The 16,083-nt window shown below is 32.3% G+C and overlaps 2 protein-coding genes across 3 annotated transcripts; one reads left to right on the top strand and one right to left on the bottom strand.

The window, feature by feature from the left end:
- Positions 1 to 277: 277 nt before the first annotated feature.
- LOC131957021 (uncharacterized) lies at positions 278 to 4,420 on the bottom strand. The gene is made up of 2 exons (XM_059321717.1): positions 4,208 to 4,420; positions 278 to 857 (listed from the first exon to the last, which is right to left on the bottom strand). Exons 1-2 carry the CDS (start codon positions 4,392 to 4,394, stop codon positions 310 to 312), a joined length of 735 nt encoding a protein of 244 aa, XP_059177700.1. The 5' UTR covers positions 4,395 to 4,420; the 3' UTR covers positions 278 to 309.
- Positions 4,421 to 4,917: 497 nt separating this feature from the next.
- On the top strand, positions 4,918 to 15,810 carry LOC131957037 (uncharacterized). 2 transcript variants are annotated; one of them, XM_059321742.1, is made up of 10 exons: positions 4,918 to 5,095; positions 6,661 to 6,738; positions 7,241 to 7,379; positions 9,227 to 9,450; positions 9,727 to 10,152; positions 10,728 to 10,826; positions 11,869 to 11,991; positions 12,193 to 12,306; positions 12,597 to 12,725; positions 13,771 to 15,810. In XM_059321742.1, the coding sequence occupies exons 1-10, from the start codon at positions 5,092 to 5,094 to the stop codon at positions 14,742 to 14,744; spliced, it is 2,310 nt and encodes a 769-aa protein (XP_059177725.1). In that variant the 5' UTR covers positions 4,918 to 5,091; the 3' UTR covers positions 14,745 to 15,810. The 2 variants fall into 2 exon arrangements, with proteins under 2 accessions (XP_059177725.1, XP_059177724.1); XM_059321741.1 differs by having other exon boundaries at positions 10,728 to 11,174.
- Positions 15,811 to 16,083: the final 273 nt, after the last annotated feature.

Here is a 16,083-nt window from a genome sequence, read left to right as displayed (position 1 = left end):
CTAGTTTTATTTTTATAACTTATGTGTTGGAAGTTTATTTATATACTGCCTTTGCGCTAACATTGAGCTTGTTTAAGATTTAAGAAAAAAAGCTTCCAATGCAGCTCCTTGATGAAGTGAATGTATGATAGTACTTCCTATATAGTGAGAAAAAAATATGAACTCTACTTATCTCAACTAGTGACAGATCCAAAAAATACCTTTTTTTAAATTTATTCTTCATTCTTCTCTTCTTTCTTAAAAAAATTCAAAAGCATAAATTAACACCTTACAATATATCATAAAAGCATAAAAAGTTTGTATATTAATTTATTTACTGGAACCAAATATGTGACTCATTACAAAAGATCTGCTTTCATTTTCATCACTACCACCAAATGTTTTCCTTTGTTGTTTTCCTTGTTTCCCAGATGATGTGTCATCAGATTTTCGCTTCACTCCTTTTTTCTGTGCCAAGATCTCCTCATCTGTTAACCTCTGCCGTACCCCGTCTGCAATTGCTCTCTTCTCAAAAACTTCTCCCTTTTTCTCTTTACGTTTCTTGATCTCACTTAAGGTCTTTGACTTTTCATAACTGTTTACATAAAAGTTTGTCTGTTTTTTCACCTGAGAAATGTCTGCCCTGATTCTGCTTTCATATGTTGCCCTTTTTAATTCCCTGTCTGCATTTACATCAGTCCAAGTAAATTTAGGCAAATACTTTATATTCCATATGCAATTAAACCAAGGATTCCTTTTTTTGCCACCAACTTGTGTATTGTTCAAAGCCAGAGCCACATATTTGGCTACACTCTTCTTTGAGAATTCTACCCATCCTTCAGTAAACAGCAGGCCTTTCTTATAAGAGTAGCTTTTTTCTGAGGAAAAAAAACAAACTTTTTATGTTATTCAGCCACTATCGTAAACTTTTCAACAAACTTTGCACAAATAAAATAAAAATATTTCTATTATATACTTTTAGATATAAACCTAAATGAAAACAAAGTGCCTAAAGAGGAGGGGGGGGGGGAAAGAAAGAAATCCCTAAGATGAATGAAAACTTTGTCTTGCTGAATCTCATTATTCTTATGCAAGACTACAAAGAAATATAGATCTACTTATCTAATAAAAAATAAGTAATTTTAAAATTATATTTTGTTTTCAATTTTTTAATGAATGAAAATGGATTTTCAAGAATAGTTTCACAGAAGCTGAACAGCCCAATCAATTTAAAAAGTGTATCTTCCTCAAAAATGATTCTCAAACATGCTTTATGATAGAACTCTGAGAAGTCTATACTATATATTAATAAATTGATAGCCTAGCCCTAATACTACTAATAGTTTAAATTATATTTACAGATGTCAGAGAATAGACTTCCAAAAATAAGTGTGTTAGTATTGTATAATCTCAGGTTTAGTTTTAAAGTAAAAAATTACAATTAGGGCCTTGGTAGAACAAATTAGAATTCTGTAAAGGGTTAGCAAGCCACAATAGTAGTAGATATACCACATTATGTTAACTTACAGTAGGCCTAATCTAACACTCCTTATTTTTTAGATGATTCCATGATTCTAGTTAAGTGAAATAATTTAATAAAAACAAACAATCTGGTCTAGACTAGATCTAGAGATCTTGATCCTCAGATCCACCAAGCCTGGCACTGGAATTTAAGTAAAGCGGGAGTATTCTTATATATAACAGAAACAGAAATGGCACTTCCAGTGCAATCAGGCTATAAGTATAAACATGTTTTTTATTACATAGGCCTAATTTTTTTAAATATTTAAAAAAGATTTGAGCACCAAATTAAAACAGACAATTTGTGTATAAATTGGAAAATATTAGTACTTTAGTACTTTATAAAGGAAACAATGATTAATTTTAAAAAGTTAATTAAACCTCTAATTAAGTCACATTTTATGTCATAGTGCATTGTCATCGAGTCTTGACCTAAGTGAAAAGTTTTAAATTTAAAGAAATTGTTCAGATAGAAGTGATTTTTTAAAATAAATACTTTTGTCCTTTGCATCACAAAAAATCACTCAAAATTTAAGAGAAGATATTATATTTATTTATAAAATTAAAAAAAAAAAACTGAAATGGTAAATTGAAAATAATAAATTTAAGTAAAAGATTCTTTATATTTATATATAAGGCCTATATGAAATTTTGTCTACCTAACTGAAACTCAAGCTATCATGTTCATACTGAAATATTGTCTAAAGAACTACTTATACTAGACATGCACTGCAGAATTAATTTATGGGTAAATAGCAAGACAAAATTTGCCAAAGATTTCTTGTTTCATACTTTTGGTTTTTTTTTTTTTTGGGATGGGCAAGAAAACAATTTCTAAACTAAACAAAGAGATCATCGTGAGTGTTTTAAATATTAAAAAATTGTTTCTATGGTCGTCTGCTCAAGTTTTCTTGGCAGCAGGAGAAAAACTCCATCTTTGTCGAGGGGTCACTGTGAGTTCAGGTTAGTTTTGATAATAGATAAGATAGCATATGTTGTAGCATAAACATTGCTATCAAAATTATTAATGACGTCACTTTAGCTTTTCCCTGGCCTAAACTAAGTAGGCTAATATGACAATATTGAAAAATAAGCTTTTCAGACTCAGGCTCAGGGAGTTGTAAAACTAAAACATCTGATTTTTTGCATGTTACCTAACTTTAATAGCCTAACTACTACTAACTACTAGTAGGCCCTAACTACTAACTAACAATATTATTTTTTAATTAATAATTATTTAGGCCCTAGCCCTAGCCAGGCCTATTATTTACTAAATTAATATATATATAAATTTAGAATATTTTAGATAATTTAGAAAGATTCAGCCGCAAAAATAAAATCATCAGTAAATACTAAATACTAAAATAGTATAGTAATAGTAAAGTATAGGCTGTTTGATGAGAATTACAGAATGATTTTTTTATTAAAAATGTATCAATAATAGCTAGAACACTAGTAAACTAAGCTAATTTAGCATATTTTAACTTTCTGTGCAAAGTCATTATTACTGAAAAAAATTCCAAAGTCAGGTCAGCCTGTGGCACCCTCCACTGAACGTGACAGAAGGAAAAAAAAACTTCACCCGTGACCTTCATTAAAACAGAATTTGCTTTTGTTTTATTTTTATTTTTGGTAAACATGTGCTTAATCTTACCCAATAAGTGATAAAAATTTGAAAATTAATTTTAATTACTGTTGTAAAGTGAGATAAACAGCTTAATAAACACATGCTTTCTTGAGGGGGTGTGGCCCGGGTGTGGCACATCGCAATTATAACTTTATATTTCTGTGTTTTATGACTATATTTGTTCACAATTAGCATGCTATGTTTTTTAAATTGATAAAAGGTAAGTATACCAAGTTACAAAATCCGCAATCTAACTAATAATTCATACTTTCAATTTAAAAAATAATAAAAACGATCATCAACGAAGAAAGCGTAAACATTCTATTTTTAGGTATGACATAAAAAACAGTCATAAATCTAGCCAAATGATTGGATTCTTGCGCGGCACACATTTTCCCGCGCCTCGTTTTCACCAAACAAGAATATAATAAAATGGCATTATTGAGGGGTGATCACTTACACCCTCAAATGTATTGTTTTCACCCTAATTTCATTAAACAATTCAATTTTTATTTGATAGTAAAGATGTTATAAAAATTGTAAAAAATAAAAAAGTTATTGTCGAGCGCACCTGCTTTAGTTAATTCGACTTGAAACGCAAGCTAAATAAGCGTGACTTTCTCTCGACGGCCTCGTTAAATACAAACAAAGAAATTAGGCCAAAAGTAGATCCGACAATTCTTAAACAACAGACTTAAATAGAAACGGATAGTTCCGATGTCTAAAATTAACGATGGCTTCGTAATCATTAGTTTTATCCCTCTACCCATTAGTGAAAGCGAAACTGGTCGCCATTTTTGGTAAGCGCATGAGCCGTGAGATGGCTTCAAAACAACAAACCCGGAAGCTGTGAATTCGAACGGCCTAGTAAAGTAATAGTAATAGTAATAGATAGAATAGATAGATCTAGATTCTACTCCGCGTATCCTGTTTGTTTGAGCCGTATGCCTTAGCCTTTTTGAATGGCTTTGACTTTGAATGATTATTATGTCATTAGTCATTATTTAATATTTAACTTATGAAATATTGATTGAAGATGAAGACGAAAAAATTAAAAAAAAAAACGTTAAAACGTCTTACCCACGGGTTGAAAAAATGTTCTGTTAACTTCACCAAACTCTCCAAATACATTTCTTAACTTTTGAACGCTCATATATTCTGGAACTGTGCTTAAATATATTATTCCGGGTTTATCTTTATTATCTTTTTGTTTATTGGCTTTTGAATTACTCGAAGAAGTAGCATGTTCCTCAAATTTTTCGTCCATATTTGTTATTGTGCGTGCTATTAATACTTTCCAATGCTAAAGATTTTGTAAAGGGGAGTTGTATTCTTACTTGCCGTTTTGGCATGTTTGGAATTCATTTTCACTAACTATATTTATTTGGCTAAATTTGAACTTTATTGTTAAAAATATTATTTGCGCTTCGAAAATAAAAATTGAAAAATTTATATTTGAATTTAGCACTTATTAATAACCATCTTAGTTAGAAAAAACGGTTCATAACATATGACTTTTATGACTCAAGCGTAATTAAAAATAGTTAAAGTTTTATGACAAGTACGACTGATAGACTGTATTTATAGATTTTATTTATTTAATATCTATAATAATTTAATAAATTTGACACGACTTTCTGTTGTCTTTTACTAAACTTAAAAGCTAAGTTTTAATTTTCCTTCAGGCTCGCTGCAAAACTCTGGCATACAATTTATTAACGGAAATGCGAAAATGATAAAAATAAATAACTTCCTGTACCTTTTATTTAGTCTAGATTTCTAGATCTAGTTACTAGACTCTAGATCTAGAATCTAGATATATTCTATAATAACAGTTATTGTCTAGTCTGTTATAAAATTGTAGAATCTGTTTTTTTCTTAGAAGTCAATCAGTTTTAGTGGATGATTTCTGCCTATACTTTACTCACAATGTGGCATCGATGAAAACACTCAGCTAAAACAAAATGAGTAAGACAAGATTAGAAGATTTGATTCATTAGAAATTAGATTTAGAAGTTAGAAGAAGAAAAAAAAGAGAGTGAAGAGACTAGAGAGAGACCATTGATTTATATATTAGGCCCTAGAGCCCTAGAGTAACTCTGCCTGGCCAGACTATGCGCCTCGAAACGAACAACTCTGTAACTCTCACTTTGAATACTAATTGCACTGGTATTTGAATATTTTATACAGAAACATTGTAATTGGTAGCAAATATGTCCATTTATAAGTCCATTTATATCAAACTTTGATCCATTGAATTACCCACAGTGGGATATGAGCAATTAAAAGCAACCCGTCATGTAGGCGGCCATTTTTATGTTGCCGGGACCAGCAAAGCCTCCTCCCGACTTAGCGTCTTTTTAAAACAATGTTTATTTTTTTTTCAGAAAAAATGAACTGAAATTGAATGGGATAGGCTACAGAACATATAATGTTTATAGAAAATGCTATTTTCTTTACTAAATACATTTTTTTGGGGGTAGTCGTAAGGAGGATAAAAATTTACGTGTTTTGCCTGGAAATGATACCCATAGTAAACCATAACACAAGCATTTTATTGGGAAGAGTTATCTCCCCTATTATTTTTTTCCATTGTTATAAATTATATTATTTTTGGCATTTAAAATCAAATACACACTGAAACACAAAACTAAACACATAACATATTAATAGTACAAGATTATTTATTCAACTGAGCTGAAAAAAACAGCAAAAATATGACTTAGTCGGATGGAGGAAAGACCAGTCGTTTGGAGGCAAAACCGGGAAAATTGTAGTCGGGTCCAGGACGACTGGGTCGTCTGTTTCGGGGGCATATATTTAAAAGTTATAGAGCGAATGGGAAAAAAGGGAATTCATATTTTTATTCTTCTTTGGATGGAGAGTATTTCTATGCTTTGGTTTTCATTCTATGTTAAATAGTAACGAAATTAGGTGTCTCGAACTGGAAAGGAGTCTCCGTTTCGGGCTAAGGGTGTCCGGGGCTGGTAATGTTACTCTATATAATACTATATATTATTATATAATATATATTAGGCCCATATAATGGCATATAATTATATAATGAAATAATAGATTCTAGATATTTTTTTTATGTTTATTTTATTTTTGAGAAGATGAGCCGAGAGAGTGAGATATACACAGAGATCTAGATCTAGTAACAGATTGAATCTCTTATATCTCTAAGTAAAAAATATCTTAGACTTAGTAAATTAAAAATTTTGGTGGTAGGAGAGAATAAGCTAAGCTTAGATATAGATTTCTAGTTCTACTTATTAATTTGAAAGAGTATACATTTTGGACAGTGGTAGCAAAATTATGAGATTAGTTCAGGCCGAAGCCCTTAATGCCTTAAATATTTTGGCTTAAATCTTGATCAAAATGTTCCTTTGTAGATGTCATTTGTACTAAAGTTTTTTTTCTCCCATTACAACAATTTTGCTCTTGAACAGCTTCCATCGATTAGTCTTCTTTCTTTATATTGTAGGGCTTACTTTATTTCTTTAACATTATTAAAAAAATGTTTGTTACAGGTTTCAGTAAGGTGTATACATTATTTATAACAGAGATTTTGGTACTGGTCTCTTTTATAGCACCTGCATCACTAACAAGTAAGTTTATACTTTGTAGTTGTATTGTTTTGACTAGTAAAGTGGTCATAAAATTGTCAATGTTTTTTAACTGATCATAGTTAGCCTATAAGTAAACATCATAGTAAAAAAAATTACTATTCCTCTATATTAGTATTTGTATTATGTAATTCAGTGATTTAATTTTTTATCTGTTTCTGGATTGTGTTTTTTTATCAAATTGTTGAAAGAAGTGATCAAAATAAAAAAAATTCTGCATGAATTATACAAAGAAATGTAATGGATTGCCTTGATTTGGTCTCTGGTTGTCTAAATAATTCTGTGGACTTTTTTCTATTTTCTTGGGTGAATTTTTTCATGAAATAAAAGCTAGATCTTTTGAGGTAATTTATGAAAACCTAATTTAATAAATATGATGATTTAATTTTTAGACATCAGGTTGTTGTTTTTTGACTTAACTTCTTTATTTGCCAAGCTTTTTATGTACAAGGATTAGATTACATTACCAAATTATATTCCCTAGCATGTGAAAGTCACTACCTTATGTTGACTTCAAATACTTATGGCACACTGACAAGCCCTGATTATCCAAAGCTTTATTCTCCCAACTTTTGTACACAATGGACTTTGTTTGGTCTTCCCGGCATGAAAGTTGCAATAAGGTGAGTTTTTAAATTGCACATTAAGGAATTAAGAATATCTGTGCTAGTATAGAAAATATAATAAAGATGCTCACATTGCATCGTACAGGGTTCGTGCGGCCTCCTGAAATTCCAGGAGGTCCTGGAAAACTCCTGGAATCTTAAAAAAACGTAAAAACCTCCTGGAATTCTCCTGGAATTTAAAAAAATATAAAAACCTCCTGGAATTCTCCTGAAATTTTAAAAATTCTCATGAAATCTCATGAAATTTCAAACCCGCGGCGCAAAACCCGACCGAAATTATTTGATTTTGTTCCGCCAATAATTGAATAGTAGTTTTTAAATGGGACGAAAGTAAAAATTAACGCATCGGCCCTCGTCCGACTGAATCGCACTGCCGTGATCTACACATCATGTGGCACAGCCGAGTGTGTGGTCACGTGACGCTAGGCGATTGACCCGATTGGATGATACTATAAACAATTTCTAAAGATAGATAGGCCTACATGTGTTCCCGTGTTTGACTTGTCGGCTATTGCCGGGGCTATTGGATTTTTAAAGTAGACAGGCATGTTTCATAACTTTGTCTTAAACTATTGAAACGGCAAAAAAAAAGTTGTAGTAGTATTTACGGCTCAGGACTAATCGTCAAATTTAATCTTCTTTAGAAATTAACGCGGATAGCTGCGACCCGATTAAACAATGCTGATTCGCGTAACGTTTCATTATTTTATTTTATACATTAATTTTTCGTAAAAATGGCTATAGAAAATAAATTAAATTTTTCCAGTGGCTCTTTTTTTCGGTTGACTAAAAATTGTTAATACGCTTAATACTAGCTTGCCAAATAGACAAAATGGGCTGGGGTGGGTGGGGTAAGACACTGACCATCCTACACGGTTACACCCAACGTAACACCCATTGCCTCACCCCGCCCCCACTACTTCGTGACGCGACAAGCCGACGATTGTCGCCTTTGATGTTGTATAACACCCGTACGGTACACGAGCAGCCCGTGGTGGTTTCATACCCCACCTCTCTTCCCCCTTCACTTTGTGGAGTTGATGTGTTACTAATCCTCGGGCATAGATCAAGAAATCTTGCAAGACTTTTGTCTCTGAAATTACATAATATTCGTCTGACATGTTCATCGGGTCGGCCGACTAGCCTAGCATCATTGGATTTGGCATCCAAAAATCAATAAAATATCACGAAATGATATCAATTGGTGAAGTCTGCTTGTATTTATACCTCTTTTATAGTAAAAAAAACTCTTTAAAATTTGGTCCATACCCTCCCAGTATTTAATTTATCCTCTTTCAGGGTCTATCCCAGTTCTCTGAAAAAACTGCTGTTTTTTAATGACAAAAAAAAAATCATAACTTTTTTGTTTATGGTCAGATTCTGAAATTTCAAATTGGTATGTAGTCAGATTTAGCCTCTATCCTAATATGTAACTATTATATTGTTTTACTTTTACTGAAATTAAATTTTTGCATTGGCTTAGCTAATTAAATGTATTATTTATTAAGTACGCTTTTTTAAAATGTACAAATTGGGTTTCTTTTTTGTTTTTAAAATCTCCTTGAATTTTTTTTTAAACTCCTGGAAAAGTCCTGGAAAACTCCTGGAATTTTATTTGAACTTTTGAGCATGAACCCTGATCGTAAATTTAAATATGTTTTTTTAAAAGCTAACAATATTAGAAACCTGAATAGTCCCCCAACCCAGGTATATTATAATACAGTGCCAAATTTTTGTGTCCCCACAAAAAGTGAACACTGAAATTGTCATGTTTTATTCTTGATTTTAATGTTAGGATCTTAGTATTTTTTTTTCTTACTTGTGGATTTTTCTTCTTAATGTAGGATTTGGGATCTAGACCTTCCAACATATCATGACTTCTGTGACTATGACTCACTCTTAATTAGTGCAGGCTCAGTGTTTGAAAAACGATTATGTGGTGATAAAGTCGGAAAAATATTTTCACCTTATTTAATTGTACTTGACCAGCAAGCTTCACTAAACATAATTTTAAACAGTACTATATACGGACCTAAAGGGAGAGGTTTCAATATATCATATGATACTAGTAAGTTCATGTTCTTAAAATAATTCAGCATTGTTCATTGTTCTTTCTGTTTTGAATTTTATTTCCATTTGTAGTCTGCAAATTAAATTATTTTTATAATCAATATATCATTTTAGCCTACATCTTAACTGTTTTTGCCCCTTTATTTATTTTTTCAAAATTATATTTTATTTTAGAAAAAATAGCTCTATAATTGATTGTTGCCTATAAATGTATGATTCTTTTCAATCGTTCTTGTGCATTTTAAAATCTCTTTAAAATTTTATTTTTTGCTAGGTAGCTCTGGGTATTCTGAGGCTGTTAAAGAGCAGTCTGTCACTTCCACTCACACACCTATTCCTATTCCATGGATGAATGAAATAGATAACGAAAAAACTTGTCTATATATTCAAGAGGGAAATTCAGGACTAATTACCCTCTCTCCAACTATTAAGTACGCTCTTTCAAAGCGACCTTATTGCTCCTGGTATATATTTAACAATGTAGATGCTACATACAAAATACAAATTCTTACGCATTCTCTAACTGATGGGGACTCTCTGAAGGTGTATGAAGGCCGAGATGAATATTCCAGATGTTTGGGCAGTTGTAATGTAGTCTATTGTAATGCACTGTTGTATACACCAAAAAGTGAATTTTTTATTAAATTGAAAGTTAAGAACTCAGCAATCCCAAGGAATTTTACTCTCAAGTATTCAACATGTAAGTAGTTAACTCTTGTTTTTAACACTTCATTTTGTGCAGGGTAGTTATTTATATTTTGTATTATTTCTTTTAAGCTTTTTCTTTGTGAAAGAAAAATTAGACCCTAATCTTGTTTTACAAACAGTACACATTCTTTTTAAATAAACTGTTCAAAAATGTTCAACAAATAACGAAAGCCAAAGAACACTTCCCAAGAAATTACAAGTAAATGTCAACACTACGCAACACAGCTTGACATGACCAGACCCCCACAATACAAAATGTAATATTCCAATACAAACTTCCTCTTTGATATGCCAGATACTTTTTATACAAATGAGTTAAGATTACCATAAATTACCCTGTCAACCCAAATTTCTCTACTGGAATTCCTCCAGGTCACATCCACATGTGATTTTTTGGTCTGCCATTTTGCCATGGGAATTCCAGGAGAGGCAAAACCTCTTTTGTTGTGTTGATGCAGTTGGCTGTTACACTTAAAGCCCCAGTTACCCTAGAGACTAATGTACTTTTATAAATTTGTCGTATCAGTTAAAAGCTGTTTTTATTAAAAAAAAAAAATTTCTCCTCAGTATCAGCTAATAGTATCAATATGGGACAAACATCGTCAACTCTGATGCCTTACTGGTCCAAATCTGAGTCATCTCTACCAGAACCCTTGCTCCCTTCAGGTTATTGTAGTTTTACTATAAAATCTCAGTCAGGGGAGTTCTCAAGCAGTGATTCCATCTATAGCGCTTTACAGAACTCTGACGGTTGTTTTTGGCATTTGCATGTCGAAAACTTCAATGACAAACTTTATACCTATCAAATTGTATTTGAGGAATTTCGTTTATATTCTCATGATGTTATTTATGTTTATGATGGTTCAAGTGCATCTTCAAGACTTTTATACCAACCATTTTATGGTGGAAAAAATGCTAGAACTGAGATGTTGTCTACTGGAAGTAATGTTTTAATCAAATATGTCTCCTCTTTGAGTCGTTGGGCCAACTTCACTATTAAGTATTCAATTTTGAGTAAGTAGCTGTAAAGTGTTTCATTATTATAAAAAAAAAAAAAATTAACCCTTATATTAATAAAGAGAGCTTAATGTTATATTAGAGAACTTATGAACTTTTTGTATTTCCTTGAGCTTGATGCTCATTACTTTTTATCATTGATTATCAGACAGTGCTATCTCAGTCAAAATAAATTTCTCAGTGTAATTAATATATTACTGTCACACATATTTCACTAAGCATGAGGTGAATCATCTTTTTATTTATAGATAATTGATTGTGTTTCAAATATCTATCATCGCAATGGTATCTGTTTCTTGTTAATAGCCTATGTTGGTGATTTCAATAACCTTGTATTTTATCATGAAACTTTTGCAATAAATAAAATATTTTTAGACTTGTGCTAGGTCAGTAACTCTGGATACTGCTGTTTAAAAAATAAATAGCCTGGGATTAAATCCACAAGCTCACGTTTGTCTGCCTATATGGTTACAGGCAAACCTGTTTTTAAACATTTTTTTTAATGTCATGCTTGTTTTGTATTCTCAGTATGCAATGTGTTTATTTTAAAGTTAATGTGATTTACTTACATAATACTAAAAATATCCTACTTGATATCCTAGTTGATTTAGCAAGATGATTGTTTAACCATGTGCCACCCAGAACCAGTACATAGAGAATGTGATTGAGATCAACTTAAATCTTTCCACAGTAAATTGTTTACCTGGTTACCAGCCATGTGGATTTAATGAGCTTGCATGCTACCCTGTCAGTAACAGATGTGATGGGGTTTGGCATTGTCCACTTCATGGAGGAGATGAAAGAGGCTGTTATGGTAAGTTGTTGCTTTATTTAGAAAATGTGGAGCCTAAACATCTTTCAATTAAATGTTTGACATATTAAAAAATATTTAACATTTATTTGTTTGTCTTCAAGGGTTCTTATTAAAGTAGTTCCTCTTTTCAAAATATTTGATAACATCACAAAGATGTTGTTTTAAGTAGCCTACCTACTAGTTATTCGTATTTGTTTTCAGACTGTGATGTAGATCAATTTAGCTGCAACACCACTTCACATTTCTGCTACAGAGAAATAGATCGATGCAATGGTAAAGGAACATGTGCTAACTACATTGATGAAACCGGCTGCAGTAAGCACCCATTACATTTTTCTGTTTGATATTGATGCTGCGGCTGTAGAAATTGTATTTCCCTGCACATCTTCACACCTTACAGATTTGGTTAATGTCACATTTATTTGTAAACTATATCAGCAGAGTTTTTAGTAACACAGAATACAAAATCTAATTTATACCTAGAGTGGATAATTTAAAGTTGCATGAATTTTTTTTAATCTTGTGAGAAATAAGGGTTTTTTGAAAAGCTGAAAAAATTTTAAAACCAGTTTTTTTCATTACCTCTGTGTTTCTTATCCACCCAGCACCACAACAGTGTAGCTCAGAAAAAGGATTATTTCTGTGTGACAATGGGAGATGTATCTATGAGAAGTGGAGATGTGACAGGACTAGCGATTGCACAGATAATAGTGATGAAGAAGATTGCCCTACATGTAAGCATTTGTACAATGTGATGAGTAACTTTATTCAAGTCAAATTATTTAAATTTATTTAAATTATTAACCCTCTTAAGACGTAGCTTTTTTCGAGAGCCGGTGCTAAGAAGACGGAGCCTACTTTCAAGTTTTGCACTTGTATCACAAAAATTTTTTGAAAAAAATAAACTAATTATTTTACATGCATAAAAATATATATTATTTATTAGGAAATTGAATGAGCTAATATGATTTTTATAAATCTAATAAAAATTCAACATATATATATGTGAGCTTTCTGATTTGCATAATTTATGCATGAAAAAAATTTGACGGCACTAAATTACAGTAAATTTGTATAAAAATACTTTTTTCTCTCTCTGTAATGCTAATCTAAATAATACACAAACATCTATTCAATAATCTGAACTAATTTACTGATTATTATTTCTACATTAGAATTTCTAAGTATATTTTTAGTATATTTTGATGACTGGACTGTTGGACATAAGAAAATTTACGATAGGACTCACGGTACTAAAAAAATCGATAAAAAAAAAAAAAATGAGGCAAACTTTCAATGGAAGTCGCCATTGAAGTGCTAGATATGTACTATAACAGTTAGAAGCAATCTGATTGGCTGATTTGATACTAGAAAGCCAATCGTGTGGCTTCTACTATCACGGCTGAGACCCGGCCGATAGATCAGCCGGTCGTCTTTTTGGCTATAAAACCAGCGGCCGATAGATCGGCCCGGGCGTCTCAAGAGGGTTAAAATGAAAATTTATATTTCATTACCCCTAAAAGCTATTAATTATTTTAGAGTCAGAACCTGAGCTCAACTTTTCAGGTCTTGAGATAGGAGAGTGATCTTACATATAGATATTTTTGCATTACTCACATTTTTATTTTATAACTTGAATAGCATGGGAAAAGTTTAAGAAAAATACTTTTAAAAAGGTTTTTACATCATGTTTATAAAAAATACATTAGAAACAAAAAAAGTTCTTCAACCCATTTTCTATGTTGTCCTCACAATGGCATCTTTTGAATGTATTTTCAGTGTCCTCACCTCGGGTGATTGTTGCTGCTGTTGTTGGCTCCTTGGTGTGCTCTCTCCTTCTAGTTGTTGCATTAGGCTGTGTATGTAAAGTTTACAACATACGAATGCACAATCTCCGTGCAGGCACTCGCCACGAGACGCCCCTAACCCGTCAGTTAGCTGAAATGTTTCACCACCGCGCCCCACCGCCCCCATACCATGAGGCCATGTTGACCTCTCGTCCATATGATGAAGCATATTTAGAGCTGTTGAGCCAGGATGAAAGCCCATCCTTGTTGATTGATTTAAACAACGTGGAACAGAACAATCTCAATGCTGTGCCCCAGCGGTCGCCCAGAGAACATGGCGGCAGAAGGTGCAGGCATGGCAGACGACACAGAGAAGTTAACCAAATTATTGGCTCTTCTTACAGAGAGAGATCTGAGCCTCAAGGACTTATAGAAATTGGAAGCTTACCACTGCTAACAGAAGCAATAGATGCACTTCCTTTGTTGGAGGAGGCCAATGCTTACATCAGTCTTTCAGAGCCCCCGCCATATTTTGAGTCTGGCACCTCACCGCTTGTTGAAGGCCGGATGGCTGAGTCGTCCAGTGACTCCGACGACGAGTCCAGTGAGGAAGAAAACTGGCAACCCAGTTTTGTCAGCCCTCTAGAAAGTGGGGATACACAACATAGTACAGGGTGTGAGGCGGTGGTCCAGGTGGGTACATCGGCTCCAGTACCAGCCACACAGGTGAGAACAGGGGGTGAAGAGTTGAGTGACGAGGGCGGGAAAGATATGGAAACAACCAGCACAAGTTTTTCTGTGGATTCTTCCAGTGACTTAGCCCGTGAGGGACAGGATGAGGATAAGAAAATTGAAGACTCTGTGATTCATGAGGACTCTGACAGTGATTGCATCCTCAATGAAGAGTGTGGTCCGGATGAGGATGACACTGATTCAGACTCGGCCTGTCTTTTAAGACACACCTAGTTGGCACCCACCTTAAGTTCTACAGAGGACATGTCACCTGGCCTCCTAGAATCTCAACTTTGATTTTACATTGTCATATTTTGTGATATAACTTTTTTTTTTCCTGTTATACCAGTATCAATTTGGTCACTTTTTAGAAATACTGCTCAAGAACCAGTTCATTTTTTTCTGCCATATCATTAATCCTCTTATTTGTAAATCTGTGTTAATTTATTTTTACATTGAAGTGTAACTTACAGGAAAAAATTAATGTAAATTAAATATTGTAGTACTTTTATCTGAAAAATAATGTATAAATAGCTCAAGTAAAAGATATATAATTTGCTAACTATAACTTGATCCATAAGATTAGCCAAATAATAGCACCAGCCTGTATCATATTTTTATACAGAACTATTTCTGTCATAATTATGTTAAATTTAAATCAGAGCCACAAAGCTTAGGCCACAAACTTATTCAAGAGCTTGTTATAAAGGTGTTTTAATGACTAAGACATGTTGATATTTTGTCATACCTTGTCAATTTAGAATGACCAAAGAAATTTCAACTGTTAATTTTTAAAATAGCTATTATTTTCTGTACATTCTTACATTGTTTATGTTTTTTATGTAAAAAAAAATTGTTCAGACACTGCAATCAATGCACAGCTTTTATTTTACTTGTATAGCTTTTTGTTAGTTTTTTTTTTTAATTTTCTGATTATCTTTTCCCTTTGTTGCCCAAGACACATGGGGCGAACACAGAAAGATCCCTTCACTTTTGCCGGTCTCCTGCAATTTTCCTGGCAGTCCCCCAAGACAGGCCTGTATCTGCCAGCTTCCTCCTCGCTGTGTGCCTCCATGTCTCCCTTGGCCTTTTTTGTCTGATGCAGGCTTTTAATCTAATTCTATTTTAAATTTCTTTAAGGTTTACAAATTAAGTTCAGTTTTTCATTTCTAATTTATTTTGAGCATTATTTATCTTTTTTCTCTTTGATTTAATACAGCTATACTTCATACAGTGTACAGCATAGTAGATTAGTTTGTTATAAAATTTAAGTGTTTTGCTTTTTTTTTTTTTAATTTTGAAAAAGATGACTAAAGCATAATTATCGTTTGCAAATAAAGAGATTATTTATCATTTCTTTGATTTCTCAGACAGATATTTTAAGTGTTAAATACTAAACATATATTTAGACAAATTTATTTATAATAAAAAGACACTGTTAAACAGTTTTATATTTATAAAACCTTTATAATTCTTGTAATGATATTTAGCCAGTATAAATAGACAGTCTTTCAATTCATTGATCAAACAATTAGTAATTTTAAAACTTGTAGTTGTAGTCATATTTATTCAA

Source organism: Physella acuta, unplaced genomic scaffold (genome assembly GCF_028476545.2).
Source record: "Physella acuta isolate Inbredline_101_S28 unplaced genomic scaffold, ASM2847654v3 ptg001197l, whole genome shotgun sequence".
NCBI lineage: Eukaryota > Metazoa > Mollusca > Gastropoda > Physidae > Physella > Physella acuta.
Note: the sequence above shows the minus strand (reverse complement) of the source record. Positions and strands in the feature narration are given on the sequence as shown.

What these genes read in the sequence shown, in the direction of transcription:
- LOC131957021 (XM_059321717.1), bottom strand. Translation starts at nt 4,394, where the DNA reads ATGGACGAAAAATTTGAGGAACATGCTACTTCTTCGAGTAATTCAAAA. An exon ending in AACATTTTTTCAACCCGTGG is followed by an intron (nt 858 to 4,207) that starts GTAAGACGTTTT and finishes TTTTTTCCTCAG; the next exon opens with AAAAAAGCTACTCTTATAAG.
- LOC131957037 (XM_059321741.1), top strand. An exon ending in GGCATGAAAGTTGCAATAAG is followed by an intron (nt 7,380 to 9,226) that starts GTGAGTTTTTAA and finishes TTCTTAATGTAG; the next exon opens with GATTTGGGATCTAGACCTTC. An exon ending in AGATGAAAGAGGCTGTTATG is followed by an intron (nt 11,992 to 12,192) that starts GTAAGTTGTTGC and finishes ATTTGTTTTCAG; the next exon opens with ACTGTGATGTAGATCAATTT.